At 36.8% G+C, this 23,632-nt stretch overlaps 1 protein-coding gene across 1 annotated transcript; it reads left to right on the forward strand.

Moving 5' to 3' along the window:
• Nucleotides 1-683: 683 nt before the first annotated feature.
• HABP4 (hyaluronan binding protein 4) lies at nt 684-23,506 on the forward strand (the record flags this gene model as incomplete). The annotated part of the gene is made up of 8 exons (XM_026088455.1): nt 684-699; nt 9,553-9,703; nt 10,464-10,625; nt 10,818-10,889; nt 12,785-12,868; nt 19,699-19,867; nt 21,665-21,847; nt 22,939-23,506. Coding segments are annotated over 8 exons (894 nt in total), but the record flags the coding sequence as incomplete, so codon positions are not given.
• Between the last annotated feature and the right edge of the window lie 126 nt (nt 23,507-23,632).

Below are 23,632 nucleotides of genomic sequence, written 5' to 3' on the forward strand. Positions count from 1 at the left end.
CCCCCCCCCCGTTTTGTTTTGTGGTGGAGCTCATTCTTCTAAGACCCTGATGCGATGAGGAACGAGAAATGTTCTTACAGTTTTCTGAAGACTGAAAGCCTTTATATTTGGACTTTTAAAGTACTGAAAAGCCCCAGGATTTTCTGTTGTAAATGCATACCTGAAAGTCCACTKGAGGAAACAAGTGATAATTAAATTGTTACTTTGGGTGACTGTACTTCAGCATGCTGTGCAGACTCACTCTTGTGGAGTTTTGATGGACCCAGAAGGCTTTAAAGGGAAAACAGGCCTTTGGATGTTGAAATTAAAAATTTAAAAATAATCATAAGAGATAAATGGAAAAAACACCTTGTTGCATTGGTACTAACTCTTCCACGGTGGCATCTTTGTTTAACTGCTATTTTAGCATCCCTTTTGGTACATTTCAACTTTTGGCACTTTGGCCATCTCACTTCAGTGGTTTGAACCTTCTAACATTGCCTTCTTGGTATCTTGGTGACTTTTATAGCACCTCAGGTTCTTCGAGGTTATAGTATGGACTGGGATTTCTGCTCAGTTTGTCTTAAGCTTGCATTGATATCTGAATTTTTTAATAAAAGCTCTTTCTTTCTTGGGTGAATTCTTTAGCATAATGTTCAGGAGTGGTCATATTTGCTTTTCAGCTGCTAGGTTTTGATGCTTGAAGCCAGTTTTGTTGTGGTAAGTCTGACCATTCTGCTTTTATATCAAAATGTCTGGAAGTGTCTTCTTTGCAGCTGAACGTTCTGCTGGGCTATATCTTGCATTTGTAGGGTTTGGATTCCACCCCCCCCTCCCTGGCTATTTCATTTCTTTTAAAAAACTAGTGTTGAGCTTCATGTTGCTGGATTTGAGACAAAATCTAAAGAAGTATATAAAAGCTGGCTGATGACTGCCTAATGCTGAGAAACTTTGCATAAAAGACTAGTTATCTCCCTCTTAAATACATGTAAATTCCCAGTCTCTTGCTACATAGAATTGCAATGAAACTAACAGCATTAGGTTTTCATTTCCTCCTATAGTATTAAGTATAGAATTGTTCAGTGCAGCAGCTCCTGTTAGGTTCACAGTAACAACTGAACCATGTTTTAATACTTTATACAAGTATCTGTACTTTATACATGACTACTCCATAGTCATATGCCCCTCGCTTCAGCATTATTGCTTCATTAAGGCATTTCCAGTGCTACCAAGTCAATTACTTAGACTTAAAATCTTGTACTAGCCAAAAACAATTATTTATCTTGTGGATCAGAGACTCCTCAATGCCAAATATGCAGTAATTAATGACAAACTTTGTAGAGAATGATCTTACAAGTAGTCATTTCCAAACAGTTGTCTAAAACTATCGTCTTCTGAGAGATTCCTATGTGACTTTGAGATCTCTGTCTAGAAGACCATTATTCACATTAGTAACTGGCTTATTTTAAGGATGCTTTCCTTTAGTTATCAACATAAGGCAAAGGAGCCTGTTCAGGGAACAGCAAATTTTAAGTTTTGATTTGAAAGCTCTAGAGCAAGTGGTGGCTGTTACTAGTAGCCTGCTGGACCATGGAAATAGATGAAGTACTACTTTTACCTCCTACTTGTCCATAGATGTCTTTAGCTTGTAGATTCTGGGCATAATTCTGTGTAAAACAGTCCACAGGGTTACGGAAGACACTGTCTTTGATTATTCTCTGTTACTTTGATATCAAGAAACTCAGTTTCTCCATGCAGCAGCATCTAGTGTGTGCACCTTGTTCTCATTTCCTGCTAATTTAAGATGGGAAAAGGAATGCTGGCTTATAGGAGGCTTTAGGAAAGTGAATGAACATCTAGTTTAAGAAGAGCTGACGTTTGCTCTGAAAAATACTGGACTTCCTTCTTCAAAGGCACTCTCCTGGATTTTGCATACTCCTGTGTACGTATCTTTGGCTTGTTGTGAAGTAAGGATTGTAACCGTACAGTGCTCAGGACGATAAACTAGGGTAGAGAGTTGAGACTGGTGCCTGCCTGTGTGCTCTTGCTCTTGATGTGCTCTCTCTGCAGGCCCAACTCCTCTTTTGGGACAGGCTTGCTGAGATAATGCCATCTGGCTTAGGGCATATTCAGTGATAGCATAGCTGACAAATATAAAGCAAGTGATGGGCAGAGGAGAAAAATCTAGGCTTTTGGAAGGGGGAAAATGGTATTTTATTTGGATCATACAGTGTTGAGAGACTTGGTATACAGGTTTCAATCTGAGAACTTTTGGATACAATAAAAGACTCAGGGAACTGTCAGGTTAATGGGTGAGAATGAGTAAATTCCTCTCACCAGTTGAACTTGGCCGTAAAGCTTCTAATGATGGCCATGTCACTGGAAGAGTGGCCCTTTATTTGAGGGATAAATAATATTCATTAAATCGACCAGACCTGAAAAACTAAATGGACTAAAAGATTTTTTGTTTCCTCTCTCATTAACTTTTTTTTTAAAGTTGTCAGATTTAGGGTGCAACTCCCTCTAATTTCATTTTGCTAATTAGGAATTAAATGCCATAAAGGAGCATCTTGACCCATCTGAACAGCTGAAGCAGATTCTGGTTTTATGATTGAGATGACAAAATTCAGTCTGCATTGTACTACTTTTATCCAGTTACTGGGATACGTTGCTTATCTGGGCTGCAAAAATGTTGGTAAAAGTTTATTTTACTTTTTTATTATTGTATTATTTCTTCAGCCTACTAAATCTGAACAAAATAGTCTTTACTTAAAGACTTGAAGCAAGCCTAGACCTTCTGTATGATTTCAAACTTCTAATAAATGTAAGGCTTTGAAGTACTGAGAGACCTTTTTCCTTTAGTGTTACATTTTGATGTTAAAATGGGAGATGTCCTTGCAAAACCTTGTAAGCCAATGTCTTATTTATTTGGTTCATGACTGTCATTTGCAGAAGAGTTTTTACTTAATTTCTGGAAATTGTTCCAATTTGAAAAAAGTCTCTGAAGTTGACTTTACCAGGTAATTCAGTACTTAAACCTTTAGAATCCAAACTGTTGTGAATTGATGCAATGGTAAGATTAGTTTAAAAAAAAAAAAAAAAGTAAGATTTTTTTTAATCTTTCTTAAAAAAAAAAAAATTTGTATTTCATAATCTACCAAACATATTAAACCTACTTTTTGACCATAATGATTTATATTTATTTCTTTCTTACTGACATTCTCATTTTGTCATTCTTAAACTGTGCATTGAGGATTAGGGTAAAGGCTGTTTGTAGGTATTACAGCTTTTTTAATTGCATCCCTTAATGTTAACTCAGTTCACTCTTAGCAAACTACACTTGCCAGCTCTTTATTCAAAAGACCCAGAGAATGCAGAACTTGCATTCTTTACCAGTCCAGGCAAATTAAATTTGTTGAGTATGCAGTAAAAAGCTCTGTTCAGTGGAAATCTCTAAACCTTTGTTGCTAATACCTCTAAAAGGTTTTCTTTCATGTATGTTTCAAATCATGTAACATTTACATGTATTTCCTGAATATTGACTGCATTTTTAGCTACTGTTTTAGGTCAATATGGCATGGAATGTTTCTGAGGAATTTTAAGTCATACTGACTGCAGTTCTCATGTTCTTTAAATAATTCGAGTATCATTGTTTCAGAAACAGTCATAAGGATTGTCCAGAAGAAAGCTGCTTAGGCAATTCTGTAACTGAGTACTGGCACACATAGAAACAAAATATCACGGAGTCTAGCTCCATTTAGCTGTCTTTGATGTGTAGCATGAACTAGATGAAGCCTGTTTTTTTGTATTTTGAGTGACAGTAGTATAATTTGCAAATCATTTAATTAGCCATGCCCATGTTATAGTTCACAAAATTAAGCACTTGAAGGTTAGAATTAAAATCAAGGAGGTTAGAATTAAAATCACATGGACTTACACATATACATAGGGAAGAACTAAAGTTGTCCATGCAGTCTTAAATCTGTTATATTCTAATCCCCAAATAAAAAGTGCCTGCAGGTGAGAACCATTTTTTAATATTTACAAATATGCAATTTTTAAAGAAAGATATGTTAATCATATACATATTACTGTGTTACTGAGATGCTAGTGAAGTAGCATCCTTCCATGGAGCCTTAATTAATGACAGGGATCCTTGAATGATAGTGCCATTTCTCCACTTGCTATCATTCCAGACCAACCAGAGCAGTATTTCTGTTTCTGTTCTTACTTTCTCTTCAGAACTCCCATTAAATTCTTTCTTGAGGCACAGACTTCTTCATTAAAAATGAGCTGTTAAGCTTAAAGCTGAGGGATGACAGGTATGGGTCTCTTTGAATGAATGAAAAGAGAGATTTGATTTTAGGACCAATTAATGTGCTGCTGTTAGCTTTGTTTGGATATCCACAAGGCATTTGAAACTTGTATGGAAATGAAAAATTTTAAACCCAGTCTGAATTCTTTATTTTGTGTTTATATCTGTGGGAAATCTGCAAAAAGATCTGTAAAAGGGATAAATAATAAATGACCAGTGAGATTTGCTATTGCAAGATAATTTAGCTCAGTAAACTAAAATGGCCAAGAGCTGCAAAGTGATGTTGCAATATATGTTGTGAATGAGCTATAAAATGACAAATGAAATTTCGTAGCAGTAAATATAAAGTAATATGTGTGGGAGAATGTGTGTGGAGATGGGGGAGCAACACTGCTAGCTATATGTACCATGAAAGATTTTTCTAATCTCTCTTTCCTGGACTATGGTAGTTTGAATTAGAGTGCTTAGGACTGATAGTATTAGAAGAGCAGGTCTATTTCCAGTTGCAGTCTAAAAGTTAAACAGTGTTAGGAATTACTGAAACAGTAGCGAGGAAAACAGAAAAAGAATTCTTATGCCTTGGAGTGAATCTGGTGTTTCTGCATCTTGAAGAGTGTGTGCTCTTTTGTTTGCTTCAAAAAGATACTAAAACTAGAAAAGGTACATAAATGAGTGACAAGCGTGATCAAAGTTAAAGAATCATTTATCTATTGGTAGAAGTTAAATTGAGGCTTTTTTTCTGCAAAGAGTTTGTGTGAGGGTCCAATAGAAGTGTATCTAGAACTGCAGGTAGGACTTGGAGAAGACAGAATATTTATTTAATGTTTCTTATTATACAGAAATAAAGGGATATCAGTTCAGACAGATTTTGTAAATTAAGGAGAAGGAATACTTTTTCTATAGACAGTGTAACTAACCTGTGTCAGTTCTTGCTGTAGGACAATGATGATGACAAAAATATGTATCTGTTCGGAGAGAAATCCCAGTAAAGACGTGTCAGTCCTTCTGTGGATCTGTCCCTCCATAAACTAATGTTTACAGCCTTTGATTTAAAAAAAAAAAAAAAAAAGTAAGTGTAGATTGCCAGAAGCTGGGAAGTGTTTTGCCATTGTTTTCTTTCCCTAATTTTATTTTGCTGTAAAAATATATATAAATCTTCAGTCTGGTCTGCTATGGTTGCTCTAATATTCTGCCTAAATGAGTCAAAACATGTGCCTTTGTTCTGTTCCAGTGTATGTTACTTAGGTCTAACATAAATAACTTAGTTTGGTACTACTTCATTTCTGGCTGCGTCTGTGGAAATGAAGTATTGATGCAATTTTCTAACTAGGTTTGAATATCAACTTTTTAGTGGGATGAGTTGGTCTCAGGCTTATGAGAATCCATAAAACACTCTGGTACAGCATTGTCAGCTGGATTTGGGGTCTGAATACAAGATTTTGGTGTTCTTTTCAGTAGTAATCTCCTTCAGCCCATGAGTTGCATGAAAACTGCCACCATCACCTGCATACTCCTTGGATAAGGGAATGGGGCAATTGGAACAAAGTTTCTGCTGTAGATTGTAGTGACTGATAGCAACTGCAAGTTGAGCTTTTTTGTGTTTGACTAATGGAAAACAGTGAACCTGCTACTGATTTACTCCCTTTTCCCTTAAGAAAAAAAAATTGGTGAGAGTGCTATGTCTCAGCAGGGAGCAGTGAGTAGCCCACAAAAACTAGAAAAATGTTTCTTCCCCGGGAAGAATTCTACTTTTTTGTCATGGATAGAGAAACTCTGGGTGAAAGCTAGATGAAAAGACTCAAAAGGCAGCTAGAATTTGCTGAGTTGTTTTAAATCCTTTTGTTAATACATAGATGTCTAGTGGCAAGGAACTAGACAGTGCAAGTTCTTAGAAATAGCATTTCTGCTTTCCCAGTTGAGTTTGGTGAAACAGACTTCTTAAACACTTTCTAGAAAGTCTTCCTACCTAAATGCTGCAATAAAAGCTAAAATAATACTGATAGTGAAGTATTACTGTGATGAAGTGAAAAATTTTGAAATACTCTAGCTCTGTAGGATGTAGAGTTTTAGCAGTAGTTGGTAAAATGGGCTCTTTTTTTTTTTTTGTCACTAACTGACAATGTCTGCTCCTAGTACCTGGTATTTTTACTATTTACGAGTGTGATTCTGTCTATGGCTCAGCTGTCTCTGCTGGAAAAAAGTTAAGTTTGTCGAAACAGTTTAAGCATGAGGATTTTTCTGATTCATCAGTTCAGAAAGTGAAGTGATGGGCAACTCAGCTGATAAACTAGACTGGTGCAGGAACTTCCCAGGAGAGTAGTGGTGAGGTGAGGAAGGGTGACCTCTTCAGCTTAATACTAATGCAACTGGAAGACATGTGAAAAACACCTTAAATAGGGGCTAAGCTTGGTAATTAGAGAAGAGCAACCTTCAAATTTCCAGCATGGTGTTAAGATGTCATGTAGGTGATCTGCAAAACTCTTGGGCTGCTTCAAAGTTTTGAAGGAAGCCTGTCTACTATTCTGTATATGTAAACAAATAGACAAAATTGGAGTACACTAAAAGTAATTAATGAAGGTTCAAGGCTTAGCCCAAATCTTTCGTTGTAAAAGAAAAACATCATGGCAGCACTATACAAGACTGCCTTTGTTTTTATCTTCCCCGCCCCCCCCCCCCCCCCAAGGATAGGTGGCCCTTCAGCTACTTAAAAATGGGTCATCGTTGTGACAGGCATATGGCAGAGGATTAAAAATGAATAGTTTATGCTGTCAGTACTGCCAAACCCTAGTTTGCTTTGCCCTTATATGCTGAGCTGAAAATTGTGTTGTATTTGTACTGATTCACAAGAGGTCACAAGGTTCTGCCCTGCTGTTTGTTAGAGAGGTGTGCTTGCTACGATTGTACATTTTTAATCCACTGTTGCGCATCTGTCAAACCCATTTAAAAAATATTTTCATATGGGTTGTAAGTATCCCAGTTAATCTTTTTGGTATTTAAAATTCATCTTCGCTGTCTGCAACAATTAGTCATCTGTTAGAATCAAAGTGAAATAGCCTTACATTGAAATCAATAGAGCTGACTGCTTTGTCTAGCACAGTCAGTGCTAGTGAAATGTGCTACACTGGTGTGTATGGTAAGATGACTTTTTTTTTAAGCACTTCTAAGGGGTAGTTGCTAACAGAACCTGTGGTTGTCTTCTTTAAAATTACTTTTGCATCCTCATTATTTTGGCATTGCTTTACTACTACTAAGGAGTTCTCTGGATCTCTGGGTAAAATTGAGGTTAATGTTAAGTATGTAGGGAAGGTGATCTGTGACTACTGCATTCTTGTTAAGTTACTCTATTTGGAACAACTGATGTTTCTGATAGGCAGTGAGAGGTTCAAAAAATAAATAACAGTGCACCCTCGCATTGCGGTTCCCTGTTCAGATTCATAAGGTATCAAAAATGAGATCAAAAGGAATCTCTCTACTAGCTATACATAGCAAGATTCCTGATTTGGAAGTAACACTTGTATAATAGTTGGTACAGTTGGAATGTGCATACAGTGGACACGTTTTCCAAACAGCACTGAAGTATGTTTACATACGTTTGAATTACTTTGTTTTGTATTATTTATAATTTTGCTTTTGATTAAAGCATTCTAACTTGAAAAGCTTTATCTGAGGCTAATTTTAAAGTTGTTCTGTATTCAAATTTTACATCTTAATTTTTAGGAGGCAAATACAGTTGCTGTTGTGTAAGGAATGAGGAACTCAACCTCAAGAAAACAAAATTGCCAGAATATACTATATAAAGTGGTTTGCAATTTAAAGAACATCAAAATTAGGGTTGCTTGTGTAATACAAATTAAATTGTCTTGTACATACAAATATGGTTGTCCTTACTGCATAACAAAAAACTTACTTACCACCATTGAGTGGATAGTTCTCCAAAGCGTTCTTTTTAACAGTGAGGTCAGACCTTTATGCTTGCCACCTCTTTGAACAGAAGTCTTCCCCCCCCACCCCCCTTACAGAGCTATGAATTCATTTGCATCTTAATATTGTCACACAGAGCAGGTTTTTTCCTTTCTATATACTAGAGACTGAGGCACAGTAGCCAGGACTGTCATGTACCCACTAACATGAATTCAGAAACTTCCTCAACATTGCACAGGTACTCCTTGTGGAAGGAAGAGCTCAGTTTCATTGAGCAGTTTCTCTTTCTGCAGTTCCTTTCCTGATTCACTTAAACCTAAAACTTCTGCAACGAGCAGTATAAGTATAGAGGGGTCTAGTAGATGAAAGGCTTGCTTCCTTCCAGAGAACTTTGTCCTAAAGAGAGCAGAGAATTTGCGAAAGTGGAGAAGTAAGCATATAATGAACTTTATTCTTATGCCAGATGTACATGGGTTGACCAGATAACATTAATTTATTCTGTTTTCTAACATGCAATTCCCCTTCCCCACACCCACAACCTCCTCTTCAACCACAACAATAGCCAAACAAAAGAAACAACAAAAATGATTAAATTTCATATTGGATTACTCTGATATTCTAGAATTAATTAGTAATGTTGGAGCCCTTGTACCTACTGTACGGGTTTCTGCTATTTAAACTCAGTGACTCATAGTGTTAGTAAATGGTTCCCTTCTCCATAGAGCAGTAAGAGGAGGAGGTGACCCCCATTTTGTTGTTGGATTTCATAAGCTGTGAGCTTAAAGTAGAGAAGTGTAGGCTCAGCTTCTAATTCAGTCCATCTAGCAGGAAGTGTGTTGTCTGATGATCAAGAACTAATGCCTGTCTGTAACTACCCTTATCTTTCCCTCTTCTCTTCATTGCTCCTGCAACAGTTTTGCAATTCATATCTTCCAGCCAAGTTTCTCTGTCTTGTTCTGTAGTATGCTAGCAAGCTCTTTGAGACACCATAGCAGAAACAGTTTTTGTTCTCCTTTTCTATGTCTGTGAGCAAAATGAGATTTTCCTCTAGCATGATTTTTTTTTGGAAGTGGCTGAACTGTGTCTATTCCAGCCAAATATCTGCCTGAGGCACACTTACCAATACAGAAGGGAAAGAAAGTAACTGTCTTTGAAACAGACAGTGTTTGTGGTAACATTAACTGTGTGCTTCTAATATTTTGGTGGACTCAGGATTGAAGAGGGTAAAGGAGAAGGCCATAAGGTATAGTCAACTCACTTCAGTCTGTAGTTCAACTGCAATTCAGTTGATTAATGTGGGTTATTTAAAACTGTTAGTAATTTGTGTGTGTGTGCAGGCCAGAAGCGAGCTCCTAAACGGGGAGAACAGCAAGGATGGAATGACAACAGGGGAGCAGAAATAAAACAGGACAAATCTGAATGGAGACCCTCTTTCAGGGAATACCGTTCCTATGAAACTGAAAGACAAGCGGAATTCACAGTAGAAAAGTATGTATCATCTAAGGAGGTCTGCAGAGAGGTGGGAAGGGAAAGACTTTGAACTTCTTGAACACCTAGTAGCCAGAGGTGATTTGAAGGCATAGTTGCCTTATCAGTGTGTATATTTGGTGTGAGATTACTGAGGCAGTTCACATCTGTCAGAGCTGTAACTTCAGCTTCCCTGCAGATTGATTTGGAGCTGCTTTTAGTTTTGAGTTGTATTTTTCACACTTAGCGAAAGTGTTAACCTCTGGAAACTTAACCCTTAGTCTGCAGGACAAATATTCTATTTTTGAATTCTCATAACTCAAGTTCTGCAGAACATGTGCAAATTCAAATTAGAGCAGATTTTACGGTTCAGACTCAAAATATACATTTGTCATATGCCTACTATTGAATAATGAATGCATGTCCTTTTTGCTTTCTCTGTAGGTAACAGAATAATCCCATCTGAACTCTTAATACTTAAGAGCATGGCTGTTCTTACTTTCCATCACAATATTTGGTATTTTAAAATTCCAAAGACCTTGTTAGCAGCTGCATATAAGTATGGGTTTGAATAGTGGGCTTATTGCCTAATAAAGTCACATAAAGTCACCAAAGATATGACACTCTTTAAAGAGTGTCATATTTTTTTCCAATGTTTTCTGTTTTCAATAAACAGCTGAAGTTTCCTGTTATATATAATAATTTCATCTTTGTGTTCACTTTATGCCCATTTTTAATGACACAACTACAACAAAAATCTGACTAGCAAACTTCTTTTTAGACCAATTGAAAGATTTGACCGTGAAAGGCCAATAAGAGGACGCGGAGGAGGAAGAGGTGGAATGCGAGGCAGAGGAAGAGGTGGTGCAATAAATAGAAGTTTTGATGGCTTTGACCAAAGAGGAAAACGTGAATTTGAAAGACAAAGTGGGAATGATAAAACGTAAGTGTTCTCATGTGCTTGTTCTTATGTAGTGTACAAGTAAAYAGTACGCTCAGCCCTTTGGGATCTCTAAGTGTTCTGTCTCTTTCTTCTACACCCAAGTCAGCTGTCAAAAAGTCAGTATTGGTTTTAGTTTGAGGCCCTAATGGAAGGAAAGCTCTTAAACTTAAAGAACGCTGTTTCTCTCTCTAGAGGAATGAGAGCAGACAACAAAAAGGGTGGAAGTGGAGCTCGCAACTGGGGAACAGTTAAAGATGAGATGAGGTACAATATAAACTTGTGCCCACCATAGATCATCATTTTCTGTGGAATGGGTATGGTTGTGGTTTCAAAGTTTCATGGGTATTTTAAGCTTTATTCCTCTTGCTTTTTATTAATTGTTGTGATGAGCACAGTTTTACAGTTTTCTGAACTCTTGTCCCTTCTTTGTGCTGGTGAGATGAAATGTAGCCAAAAGCATAGTGACATTCCTTGAATGAGGGCCAAAATCTGCTTGACTAGACCAAGAAATCTTTTAACTGGAATAAATTATGACTCTTTCCCCTCCCCCAAATATTTGTGTAAGTTGGACTCTGGTGTTTATTGACATTGCTCCAACGCCGATTAAGAACTGATACCTTGTCAGTGGGCATAAGATACAGTCCCATTTTCTCAAGTTTTATGTATTGTGTCTGAATTATAGATGGCAAAGCTGTAATGCAATTCAGTGTAGTTCTAGAGATAATATTTAACTGAGCATGCTACTGAAATACATTATAAAGTATATGAAGATCAGTGACAGAATTTGGAACGCTATTAATAGTCAGCTAGACTTTTTTTTTTCATCTTTAAAAACCTCAATTCTGTATTTTTCTTACTGGCTTCTATCTGGGTTTGCAAAAACTCCCTAGAAATCACAGTTTTCTTCCATTCTTTGCACCTCAAAGTATGCTTTCAAAAGTTACTTGAAAATTACTTGTTCCGATATGTGGCTAGACCAACTTTTCACAAGCCAGTTTTGATGAAGCTTCACTTTTTAAATGGAAGTTCTCTGTGGACAGAGAAAAGTCGGAGCTTCCAGCTTCCAGCAAAGATCTCTGTCCACATACACATTCATTCACAAAATCATGCTTAAAAATATGATTTCATGTTTATGACTTAGAAACATGACTTCAGGCAATCAAATATAGCAATATTTGTCAATGTATACTAGGTTTCTTAAGATTATCTGGCTAAAAGTTTTTTTTCTTCTTTCTTTTAAAAAAAAACCTTCGTGGCTAATAGTTTCAGGTTTCGATGTTCCAAGTTCTTCTGAAAGGTTGCACCAACTTTGATCTCTTACTAAAAGATTGGTTAGGTACTTGTGCTTTTCAAAATGGGAATCAGCTATGCAAATACCATAACACAAAGTACCTGACCAAGAGTACAAAACTTGTGTAAGTATGCTTTTTAGGGTGTCATGGAAGATTGTGTAAACTTCATAAAGTTCAAGAAAGCTAAGATTACTTCTTTTGTCTCCCATCTAAAACTTTTAGTTCAGTAGCATCAGCTTCATGGCTTATGAGTATGAGACAGCAGTACCTTCTTGTGTAATGTGGTGAATCTAGTAGAAGTGACATTAATTGGGATTGTCTAAACAATTCTAAAAGCATCTCTGTTGTGCCTTAATTGTGCTTAATGATGCATTAAAGCTAGAAAATAATAACTTTATGAAGTGTATGCTTATCAGTGTAATGAAAATAAGTATGCCATTGCTCTTATTTGACAGTGAACTAATGTCAGTGTTAAAGGAAAATATATCAACTTCAGCATCAAGTATGAATTTTTCTGTTTTAATAGTTGAAAATAAAATACACAAAACCAAAAGTCAGTGTATTGTAATCAAGCATTGCCATTAGTTTTCATCTTTGGAACAGACTGTTTTCATGCATGCTTTTCGCTTCTTTTGGTGGGGAATAAAAGTGCATAGAAATAGTTTTCCTAATACTTCTCATTTTTAGTCACTCATCTAGTTATTTAATAGATCAAATTCCTTCTTATAACCACGGAATTTTATTCACCTCCTCCCCTCTGCCAACCCCCCCAAGAAATGATGCCTGGAAAAAGTGATGTATTGATCTACAAGTTTTTTTTCCAACATGACCCATGAAGACTTCTTGTGTTTTTGTTTACTGTTTCAGTGAGATGGAACAGACTGCTCCAATGGAAGAGACTGCAGAAACAGCTGAGCAGCCAGGGGCACCTGAAGGAGAACCTCTGAACAAGTATAGTCTGACTAAGTATTTTCTTTATAAATGCAAAGAAAAAAAACCTGTTACTGATATTCTTGACCTGTATTGGAAGGTACACTTCTTGAAATCTGAACTGGGAAATTTTGCTAGTGCAAATATTTAAAAATAGAAAAGCTTTTTCTGAATTTCTGTATTACTCAACAAAATAAGTCCCTAATTCTAAAGCATTTAAATGCTGCCATAATAATATAGAAACTTTCAGAGTGTTGGACGTCTTTATGTACAGAAAGTCTAGCTTAATTTAAATAACTGCAAATTGCATTTGGTTGATCAGTGATGCTTATGCTCCTAAGGTTTAATGATGACTACTAGGGGGCCTGCATATTGTCAGTAACCTCTTTAATTTGGGTAACTTGTAAAAGCTGTCCTGTTTTTCTTAAGGTACCCTATAAGAAAAAGGTATTCAAGATACCTGTGCAACACATTTAAAATACACTAACATAAATTCTCAAGGCAGTAATTGATGAATTACTAATACCATACAAATATCTGTCATTCATGAAGGGCCTCTGTAGAGCTTAAAGATTTACGGGAAATGGTTTTGCAGTGAGCCTTAAAATTATGGAAAATGAGAGAGAAATCTGCCCTTCCTCTTCTGGCATTCATTGTTATCAGTGTTCAGATGAGATAATGTACTTCAGACCAAATAAACATTCTGCCTTCAGAAAAAGTAACTAGACAATTCTGTATAAGTAAGAGACTTTGAAGAACAAGTTAATTGCTTATAGTGAATGTCCCTGAAACAGTAAAAGGGGGTGAAATATGTGAGTTTTCTCTCTTGTTGTTCCAAAGACTTTTCCCCCAACCCGTAACGGTGCAGCTATATTTATTGGTTGCCTTGGTTCATTTTTTAACTCAACAGTTAACAGCACTGACTAGCACACACAACCTGTTTTATGTTCAAACTGTACAACTCCCTAAGTGATTAAGTTGATCTAACTTTGACTTTTTTTATTTAAGATTATTATTATTAACTTACAACTAAAAGTTATTATACATGGGGGGAAAAAAATCTGTCTCTGGAATTGAATGAAGGCTATTGCATTTCCAGAAAACTGTTTCTAGTTTAGCTTAAATCATATGGGTAGTGTAGATAATCTGTCAAAATTGCACTGTACTGATTAACTTAGCTAAATAGTAAAATAGCTATTCAGCTTTTTTAAAAAATTTATGATATTGTTACTCATTTCAGAGGCTTGTATCAGTTTCCACTTCATGGTAGCTGAAATCATAGCCAGAAACTCAAGCTCTTTGTCAATGTGTCCTGACACCAGTTCCATGTGGAACATAGGCATGAAAAGTATACTTAGTAGCAAAAGCATCTAACAGAATCTGCCAGCTGGCTTTAATTCTTTTCACTTTCTCAAAGGTTACTAGGTGTTTGGTCAGACTGTGAGCTGTTCTGAATTGCTTTATTCCTTTTCCTGTTTTTTAAAGAAGCTTACTGTAGGAATAGTCCACTGAAATCTGTAGGATTCAAAAATGCAAGTAACCTACATGATACAAACTTCTGTGTAGTATTCCAGTGATGTAAATATCTTGAAGAATCTCAAATCTGAATACAAAATAAGTGCAAATTATATATACCTCATTGCAGTTACTCCTGAGGTTAATATCAGTTTGGTGACTCTGTATTTTAAAGAGAGAATACTGTGCTAAGTAGTGCCTCTGTAATTAGGAATGGCTGTTATGGAATACTCCGTTAACAAGGTGGAACTATTTTTTTATTCTTAAAAGAAGATGTTGGAATACAGTTTTCAGGCATGATATGCTTAAAAATGAATTTTAAGGTCTTGTCCATTTAGGTTGCCCCTGCTCTCCAAAGTTGCAGTCTTCTGGCAGGTGGCGTACATGACCAAAAGTTTCTAGCTGGGCTACTTTCTGTTCCCTCTAGAGCCTCAAGATTTTGTGGGTTTTCCTTGTTTTGTTTTTAAGCTACTGCCAGGATTGTTCTCATTTCGAATCTTCTTAAATGCAGCAACTTCAAGGAATCTATTTCTCCTCTACTGCTTAGTTGCAGTTGTGTGCTTGTATTGAGATAAGAGGTGAAAAACTTGTGGGTTTTTTTGTTTTGTTGTTGTTGTTGTTTTCTTCTCCCTGGTATAACTGTTTCTGTTTCTAAAAAGGAAAGAAATACCTGGAAATTGGAAATAATCTCTCTGACTGTGTGGAGATACTGTACAACTTTCTGGTGTTGTACTGACTAGCTTCAGTGTAACTCTACAAAGACATCTACAAACTTACATAAACTACTGACTCTTGCCTTTAGTACTGTGTCCACCTTGCTGTTGTTCAGCTTCCATTTGTGAAGTGTTGCTGGACCACAGTTTCTTTTATACTTGCATAATATAAACAAAGTTATAATTTCTAAGATCTTCAGATTCTCTTGACTCTTTAGCAACATCTCTCTCTGCTATTCATAGCACCCCAAACTGCATGCCTTTTTTCTTTTTTCTGCAAATAATAAGTATAAAATAATACTAGTTCAGTTGTCCTCACAGCTGCTTGAGTTTCTGTTGGAATTGTCTTCACAGCCCAAACCATATAATAAATTTTTGTTGCCTGGTACTTCAAATTAATAGCTTCCCCCCCCCCCCCAGTATGACACAGTCTAATCAATTTCTTATCAAAGGTACTTGCTGAATTAGTATTTATTCTGTGGTGTTTTCTTTCTGTCTCTTGATGACACGGGAGCTTGCTTCTTTTTGGTGGATCTATGTATTCTTCAAATCATTTAATAGGAGGCTTTCAAAATCTGTCTTCAAGTTTGCAGGCCTATTTACCCATCTCTTGCCTTTTTAAAAGTGATATAAAGCTATCCTTAGATGGGACCAAATCTTTATAAGTTTTTGGCTCAGTGTTTTTCTTCTGTAGTTAACTCATACTGTTGTAGCTTGATCTTATCTTACCTGGTGTAACTTCAGAGTTTCTTAAACTGGTGATTGTAATGCAGTAAGAACCATGGCTTCTGTAAATGGTACTTACTGGGAATTCATGCAAATTCTTATGCAGTTTTCATCAAGAAAGCATTGTGCAGCTAAGTGGTGGAAACAAATGATCAGAAAGTCCCAGTATCAGTAATGTCATGAAAATTAGCTGAGCAGCTGAACTGAATGCCATTTTTTTAGTCCTCATTTCTGTGTGTGTGTATATGTGTGTGTACATATATATATATATGTATATATATACTGTGTTCATGTAGAGCAGTTCTTGGAAGAAAGATGTGCATAGTAAACAATGCATAGTTTAAGGATTATAGTCATACATTAAAAACACTGAAGCAGTAGGAGCCATTACTAGAAGCTCCCTGTTTAGTATTTTGGTATATATTTGCATTGTGAATACAGTTTCCTCATGTTTAGAGGCCACGCTTAGGTATTTGGCACTATTTTGTAAACCTGATTGTTGGTGTACCAAATTTTATCAACTTGATTAATGAAAATGCACAACAAGCAGTTACTAAAAATGAATAAGGTTAGAGGATGGAAGGTAATGCACAGAGTGTACTTCTAGGCAGATTCTGTGCCCAAAATAACTAGGTACAATTGGGTCTCTGTCCAAAATATGATACATAGGTTCCCATTGCTGTCTCTCGCTAATGGTAGATGTTTCCACTTGGATTCTCGGTGTTTGAAAACAAATTTCTTCTGCTAATAACCTAGCAGTTGAAACCATCCTTTCAAGTAAAGATCAAATCATACTTTCAAGTTGAGAAACCAAAAGTTTGCTGTGTAGGCTCTTCAACACTTCCTTTGCAACAGGAATGGTTGTTTTTTGGTACGTGTATACTTGTTTAAACAGTACTTGTGATCTCTACAAGGCAGAATGTCCTCTGTTGTACTGTGATCATAGGCAATTAGGTCTGAAAGGGATCTTGCCAACCCAAGGCAGGACCAACTATAATTATACCACTCTTAATACCTGTCTGATTGCTCATTAAAGTCCTCTAGTGATGGTTTTCAGTATCCCTGCATGCTCTTTCAGTGTTTCTCTGTCCTTAGCATTAGAAGCTACTGTGGTGGTATTTTTTCGCCTCTCCCAAATATCTTGTCTTAATCACCATGGATATGCAAAAATATATATTTTTTTGCTTTAATAAGTATTTGTTCCTCCTCAGCTCCTCTTCAAAGGCTTTCCTTATATGTCATGTATCTTCTTATTCTTGTCTGAACTCTCTAGCTGTTCCCACTTGGCACTGGCTGGAATATATTACTCAGCTGAGACATTGTGCCATAATCCTTCCACTCTACTAGACGATGATGTCTGTTCCAAACAAAACTCCTGTTGACATATGTCCTTATAATGTTATGCTGTTTCAAAAAGGGCAAATGCTATTGATTTTAAAGTTCAGCTTGACTAAGTTACTTGCAATAATGTTTTGGGGTGTGTGTAAGAGGGTTTCTTCAGGGCTTTTACCTTGCTTATGATTCTTCATTTTGTGTTTGGGCAGCTGATACTTTTGCCTGAGTATTTCTGCTTGTCCTTGGGACTTGCGTCCTGTTTTTATTATTTTTATTTATTTTAACAACTTATTTAGTCTCTTTAGGATCTCATAACACTCAGGCAGTGCCTCCCTGTTCTTCAACACATGCACTGTTGCCCTTTTCTTCCCTGAAGTTTGTGCCATAGAAAATATAGTGAACATTACTTTTTACACTGCAAATACTGAACAAAACCGGCCTTAAAGCTCCACTCAAATACACATTTTTGTTTCACAGTTTAAAAGATTGATAGCTACTTCCCACGTATGTGTTGCAGCCAGTTTTGTATCTTCCTACAGGTCTCATCAAGGTCTGAAACTGACTCTGTAACGTGTTGAGAATTTCATGGGAGGCAAGGTCAAGAGCCTTCCCTGAAGTTTGGATATCTGAATTACTGATTATTTCTTGTCAGAGTGGCTGTTGCTTTGTTTTTAGGAAGAAGTCAGCCTGATTTGATAAAACCCCTTTTTTTTGTTAGGGTGTGTGKTTTTTTATGGATGCTTGCAAATAGTTTTGTTTTTTCTAACACATATTCCCAGATTTGAAGCTTCAGATAGTTGGTCTAAAACTATCTGATTTCTTCCTCTTCAGGATGACAAATTGAAGTGTTTGGGGTGCAAGCAGTTCTTAATGCTTTTGCACATGGAACGGGATCTGTTGGTCTTTTTCTAGAAGTAGCTGCATCTTTCACCAGTATCCTTTTCATTTTTCTTAACAGTCCTTCTAATAATATAGGGTCAGATTTTCTTAGTCGGTTCAGAATTACAAAGTGTTTATCAGTCATCTTAGTTTTCAGTTTTTTACACCTGAAATTTTCTAAATAACAGGGTATGAAGGCATGCTAGAGGGTAGGCGTATAGTACAGGGCTTGCATATTTTGACTTGTGTCTTTTTTTTTGAAGTTTATTTAAAACTGTATTCTGAATTAAACCAAAACTAAAGCTCTCTTACTGTTCAGTTCAATTCTATGCTTCTACCTGTCATATGCTGGGTGCTTCAGGAAAATGACGTAATGTTGACTGGCAGGTAATAAGATAATTCTGTACAAGATCAAGTAGAGAATAAGTCTGCTCTTACAGAAGCTATTTCTAAATGTACAGAGCATTCCCAGCAAATGAATGTGTTCTGCTAGGGTACTTGTACAACTGCAAAGACAAAATGCACAGTTCACTGGTTGTTACTTGTCTCTACATCTTTCCATGATGAAGACTAATTTCTAAACTTGCATCTAATCAGCTGTGTATTTACGCTGGAAAATTCTATTCTTAATCTTCAGAATTTGATAGAAGAAGACTTGAACTCTGATCCTGCCAGGGAAATAAAGTGGGGAAAAACAGTGTTAGTGAAATATTTAGTCGTCTTCAACTGTTGTTGCCATGCATAATAGTTTGGGGTGAGAGATGGAAGAAACTGTTTCTCAAGTATATGGGACTTATCACTGCAAGGCTTCCTCTAGTTCATGGTATCCGATTTTGTTCTGTAACAAGAAATAAATGTGTTGGTGAAATGAGTTGTGCTCTCTGTATCTGGCCCTGTTTGGTAGGGAATAGCTTTCTGCAAGTATCCTTAAAAGGTACACCTGCAGCTGCTGGTCCTGGGCGAGATAGTGATGGTCAGCATCAGAAAAATGGCAGGAACAAATAGACAGACGGTGGTGGGTGGAGGAGGAGAAAGATTTTTAGTCTCATCCCATGTATCTCTGAACACAGACATACAGCCTTGGACATGTAGCCTTTTTTTCTTTAGTTTAAAGATATACAAGGCAGACTCTGACATGCTCCTTATGTTTTCCTAGATCATGTCAGCATTATTGCACTGTGTGTGACGAATTTGAACTTGGACCAGGGTTAATCTGTCTATTTTTGGCAGGTGATAAATTCTGTCCCTTGCACTCTACTGCATTTGACCAAAGATGTGGAAAAAGTCTTGTGAAATTCACAAAGGACATACTAATAATGAACTAGAAGTTTCCAAATATGGTTGGCTCTTTTTAGAGGGCTGGAAGCTGTACTGAAACATGACTCCATCTCATGTTGTCATTCTGCAGTCAATAAAACCTTGCAATTGGAGTATTTTAACCTGCTTGGTATATATATGTATGTGTGGGTGTTTTTTATAACTATGGCTATATTTGCTAGGAGTAGATCCACTGATGAAATGGTAGGGTTGAGAATATGCCAGATCAAAAGACAGACTGTCTTTGTTAAGAATTCAGAGTGCTTGAACTTACAATATGATATCCTTTCTTTAGCGACTAGTGTTCTTGTTCATCTGGGCATGTTGCAAGCTAATGGTTTTTACTTTACAACTATAAACCTTTAGAGTTGCTGAAGGGGAGCCAATGGAAGAAGTAGTTCAAGAAATGACCTTAGATGAGTGGAAAAATCTTCAGCAACAGAGTCGACCAAAGCCTGAATTCAACATCCGGAAGCCAGAATCCACTGTTCCTTCCAAAGCAGTGGTGATTCACAAGTCAAAATATAGCGATGATGTAAGCATTGCCTCAGGACTTCTGTAAGCTCTGCTTTATGCCCAGGGTTAGGAAACTGTTTCCATTCTTTTTCTACTAGTTTTAGTATAATCTGAGCAGACTAGAAATTCATATTCAAGCTTTGTTACTGTAATCATATATGTGCCCTCAAACTTGCCTTAAACTTACTACCTATTCATTTTTCTTCTCTCAAATCATCGCCCCTATTTTATGTAATGCAAATATGTAACATATCAAATAATACTTATCTCAAATTTTTCTACCTTATAGTTCAGGTTTAGCAATACAAAATTTGTGTCCTTGCTGCCGCTACCTATGTAGATCTCTAGTAACATCACTAGAGAAACTTGGTTTACGAAGTACTTCTTGTATCCTAACTTTGAATCATGTTTAGAATACTTGCCAGTATACATTTGCATGTATATATTGAAAATTCTGTTTTTGGCATCTGTTAGTCTGGATGCTAAGTGTCCTATTTCTCATCTTTGTTGGATCCCAGCTTTCATTGTGCACTTGGAATATATGAAGAATTTTTTTTCAGTTTCAGGTCCTGCTTCTTAGAAGTAACTCTGGAGACCTTGTTCTGTAGTCATGTGCTTCCCCCCCCTCCGCCTTCCTTCCCAAACTCTTTTTCCACCATATTACTGGTACTGGCATTTCAGGGAGGAATTGTAGTTTATTGATATGATTGGGAGGTGTTGGGGAGAAGGGGGAGGATTCACTCGTAGATTATTGCTTACTTGGATTTTAAATTTTGGAGGTTGCAGAAGTATTTGCTTATAGTCATAGCCTAGCATGATGGAGTTTTGATCCGTGGTTAAAGTCTGTGTGCATGTGTGCAATATACATTTTATCCTTTGTGTAGTTCTAATATTAACATCCAAACTTACAGCTTTTTTTATAAGTCTTAATCACTTTTGATCACTGAGCACTTCTAGGGACAGACTCTAATACTGAAGTTGCCCATGTCCTTTTTAGCACAGTCACAATTACCATCATCCACACCTCCCTTTTCCCCCACCAAGAAAAAAAAAAATCATGACTAGCTTTCACAGGCTCTGAAGGGTGTATGCAAGTGTCTGAAGAATGCATGCAAGCTTATTCTTTTTGCTCCTAAACTTTCTTAGCTGACAGTATCAAGGGACCTTACTGAAATGAACTTAGAACAGGATGTACAGGAATTGCATAATATGGACAAGTCAGATCACTGTTTTAGACATTGTATAAAATAATAATAACTCATCATCAAATAATAACTTATCAATGCATGGGATGAGTTTACGTATATATTGGCATATTACCTCAATGCAATGATGAGAAATAGTCTTACATCCGCTGGCTCCTGTGGAGACGCAGATTTAAAACAGCAATAATCTCATAGCTACAGACAAATAGAGTAATAGATAAATTAGTAGCTAAATGCAGCTACTGTGCTTTAGTATGGCTTTCTAACCATTACTTCAAGACAGTTGTAGGAGTAAGAAGCYTAAGCCGGATTGTCTAGTCTCTTAGAAAACCTGTAGATTGTATTGCTGAAAACTTCTTCGTTATTATGGAGGTGGTATGGAAGATTTTGTCCTCAGGACTATTTGAGCCAACAAAGAAGTAGCCCAGGTATCTGGGAAACTGTGATTATCTTGCTTCTGTTCACACCCTGTGTAAGTTAAGGTCTGTCTCCTATTTGCGATGTCATCTTGACTAATCCGCTGCTTAGTTTGCAACACAAGTGTATGTGCGTTGGGGAGGAAGAAAGTTTGTATGTGTAAGTTCTAGGCTCTAACCAGATGTTCTTTTTAGTTGCAAAAAGAAGACTTTGAAGATGATTCTCACGTCTTTCGAAGAGCAGTGAATGATATAACATCTCAGCTGGATATTAATTTTGGGAATCTCCCTCGCCCTGGCCGTGGATCAAGAGGAGCACGAGGTGGTCGTGGTCGTGGCAGACGAGTTGAGGAGACGGGGCCTCGGCCAGAAGTAGTGGTAATGGAGGATTATTGTTTTTTTGCTGTTTTTACTTTGTACAAGATTTTAGATTTCATTAGTGACAGCAGAATTATTTCTAATTCCTACCTCACAGTATGTTAGCCTGGTTATTTTGAGTTCCTGACCCGTATTGAGTTACTTAAAATTAAATTCCAGTTCAGCTTAGATAACTAACACATAACTTTCAAAGGTCGGATTACTATTTGCTCTAGTGGTAACTAGAGGAAGGGATGCAATGAAGACTTGTTTCTGCAATGAGTTTTGGTATAAACGGGGAAGTAATTAAAATGACTAAAGGCTTGTATGTTGTACCAGAAATATCAGTTATACCCTGATGGTACTTTAACTGAGGGTGAAATCAGTAAATCTGGAACCCAATAGATGAAGACAGAGGAGGTTACAAGTGTTTACTAAGTAAGCCGACAACTGTATTAGACTGATTCCATGAAAATAGTTTAACTTAAAAAACAAACAAACTAACTTCCACTGTTTTTTTTCCTCTTAAAAATAACAAGATCTGAATGTGTTTGGCCATTTAAAAATGACGTCTGTATTCTTCACAATAATGTAAGGTTTCAGTTTACTTTTGTCTGAGTAAAATACTTGCTTTGATTAAAGTTTGGAACCTGAAGAATGGTATGGAAGTGATTTGATGCAGTTTGCTTCATCTGAATGAAAGAGGTTCTTTTAAGGTATCAGAGCACAGATTTTAAAGCTGCAGTCCAAATATGTGCAGCAGCCTTGGAATGTAAAAAGCTAATAATGCACACTACTAAAAAAACAGGGTTTTGGGTGAAATTGAAAGGCTGACTTGCTTTATTTTTTTTTCACTTCAGTGTTGCAGATCTTTTGGTCCTGCCCAGGCAGGATACCAGCATTATAAACATGTTCACACCATAACAATAATGGTAGTCATAACTTTGGAGATAAGTGTTTAGTATTTCTGTGAAAGTGAGTGATACAAATCTTTAGTCTGGATGACTAGAAGAATGGAACCTTTTCAGGGCCAAAAAAAAAAAGAAAAAATAGCTGCCAGATGCTTTTGAAATGCATGCAATTTTTAAAAACCTTCCTTTCTCACTTTATAGGTGCAGATTGTTGCTCCAAATCCTGATGACCCTGAGGATTTTCCTGCTTTAGCTTGAAGGAACTATCGTGAATGATGGTATTGCAAAGTAGCTTTGGTGTAGCTGTGAAGAGACCAATTTTATGTTGCTGTGGAAAAAGAAAGTCTGAGTCTACACGAAAAACTGATTTGTTTTTTCTTCTTTTTGGTGTGAAATGATTGCACCCCTTTGCTATTGGAAGGGGGTTCTGGAGATACCAGTGGACTGGGATTCTGTCGCAGGTTCCTGTGTCTGCCTCTGCTTGTGGAAACTGTGTGAAGGCATATGGTACTTTACTACAAGGATTCAAGTGAACTTCAAGAGTACAGTGTTTAAAATGTGTATATAGCAATTATATCAAGTTTTCCAGGACAGCACAGTGAAATGTAAGCTATACAACATGGTCTGCAATTGGGACTCTAGCAAATCACTGTAGACATCTGAAAGCTCCTTTCCCTATTTCTTTGAGTGAAGTGTACCTTTGCATATCTTACGCAGTTACAAGCTGCAATTCTTTGGCGGCTGGCAAATAAAGGAAAGTGCTCATTGGTTTGGGTTTGAGGTGTTATTTTCACAAGTCAGAGTAACAGATTGAAGCTTTTGCTGTTTGACTGTAGTCCAAAAAACATAAACAGCAAATGTTACTCACCCAAAACAGTGATCATCTCTCTAGATA

This window comes from Apteryx rowi, unplaced genomic scaffold, assembly GCF_003343035.1.
Source record: "Apteryx rowi isolate R43461 unplaced genomic scaffold, aptRow1 scaffold_77, whole genome shotgun sequence".
NCBI classification, from domain to species: Eukaryota; Metazoa; Chordata; class Aves; order Apterygiformes; family Apterygidae; genus Apteryx; species Apteryx rowi.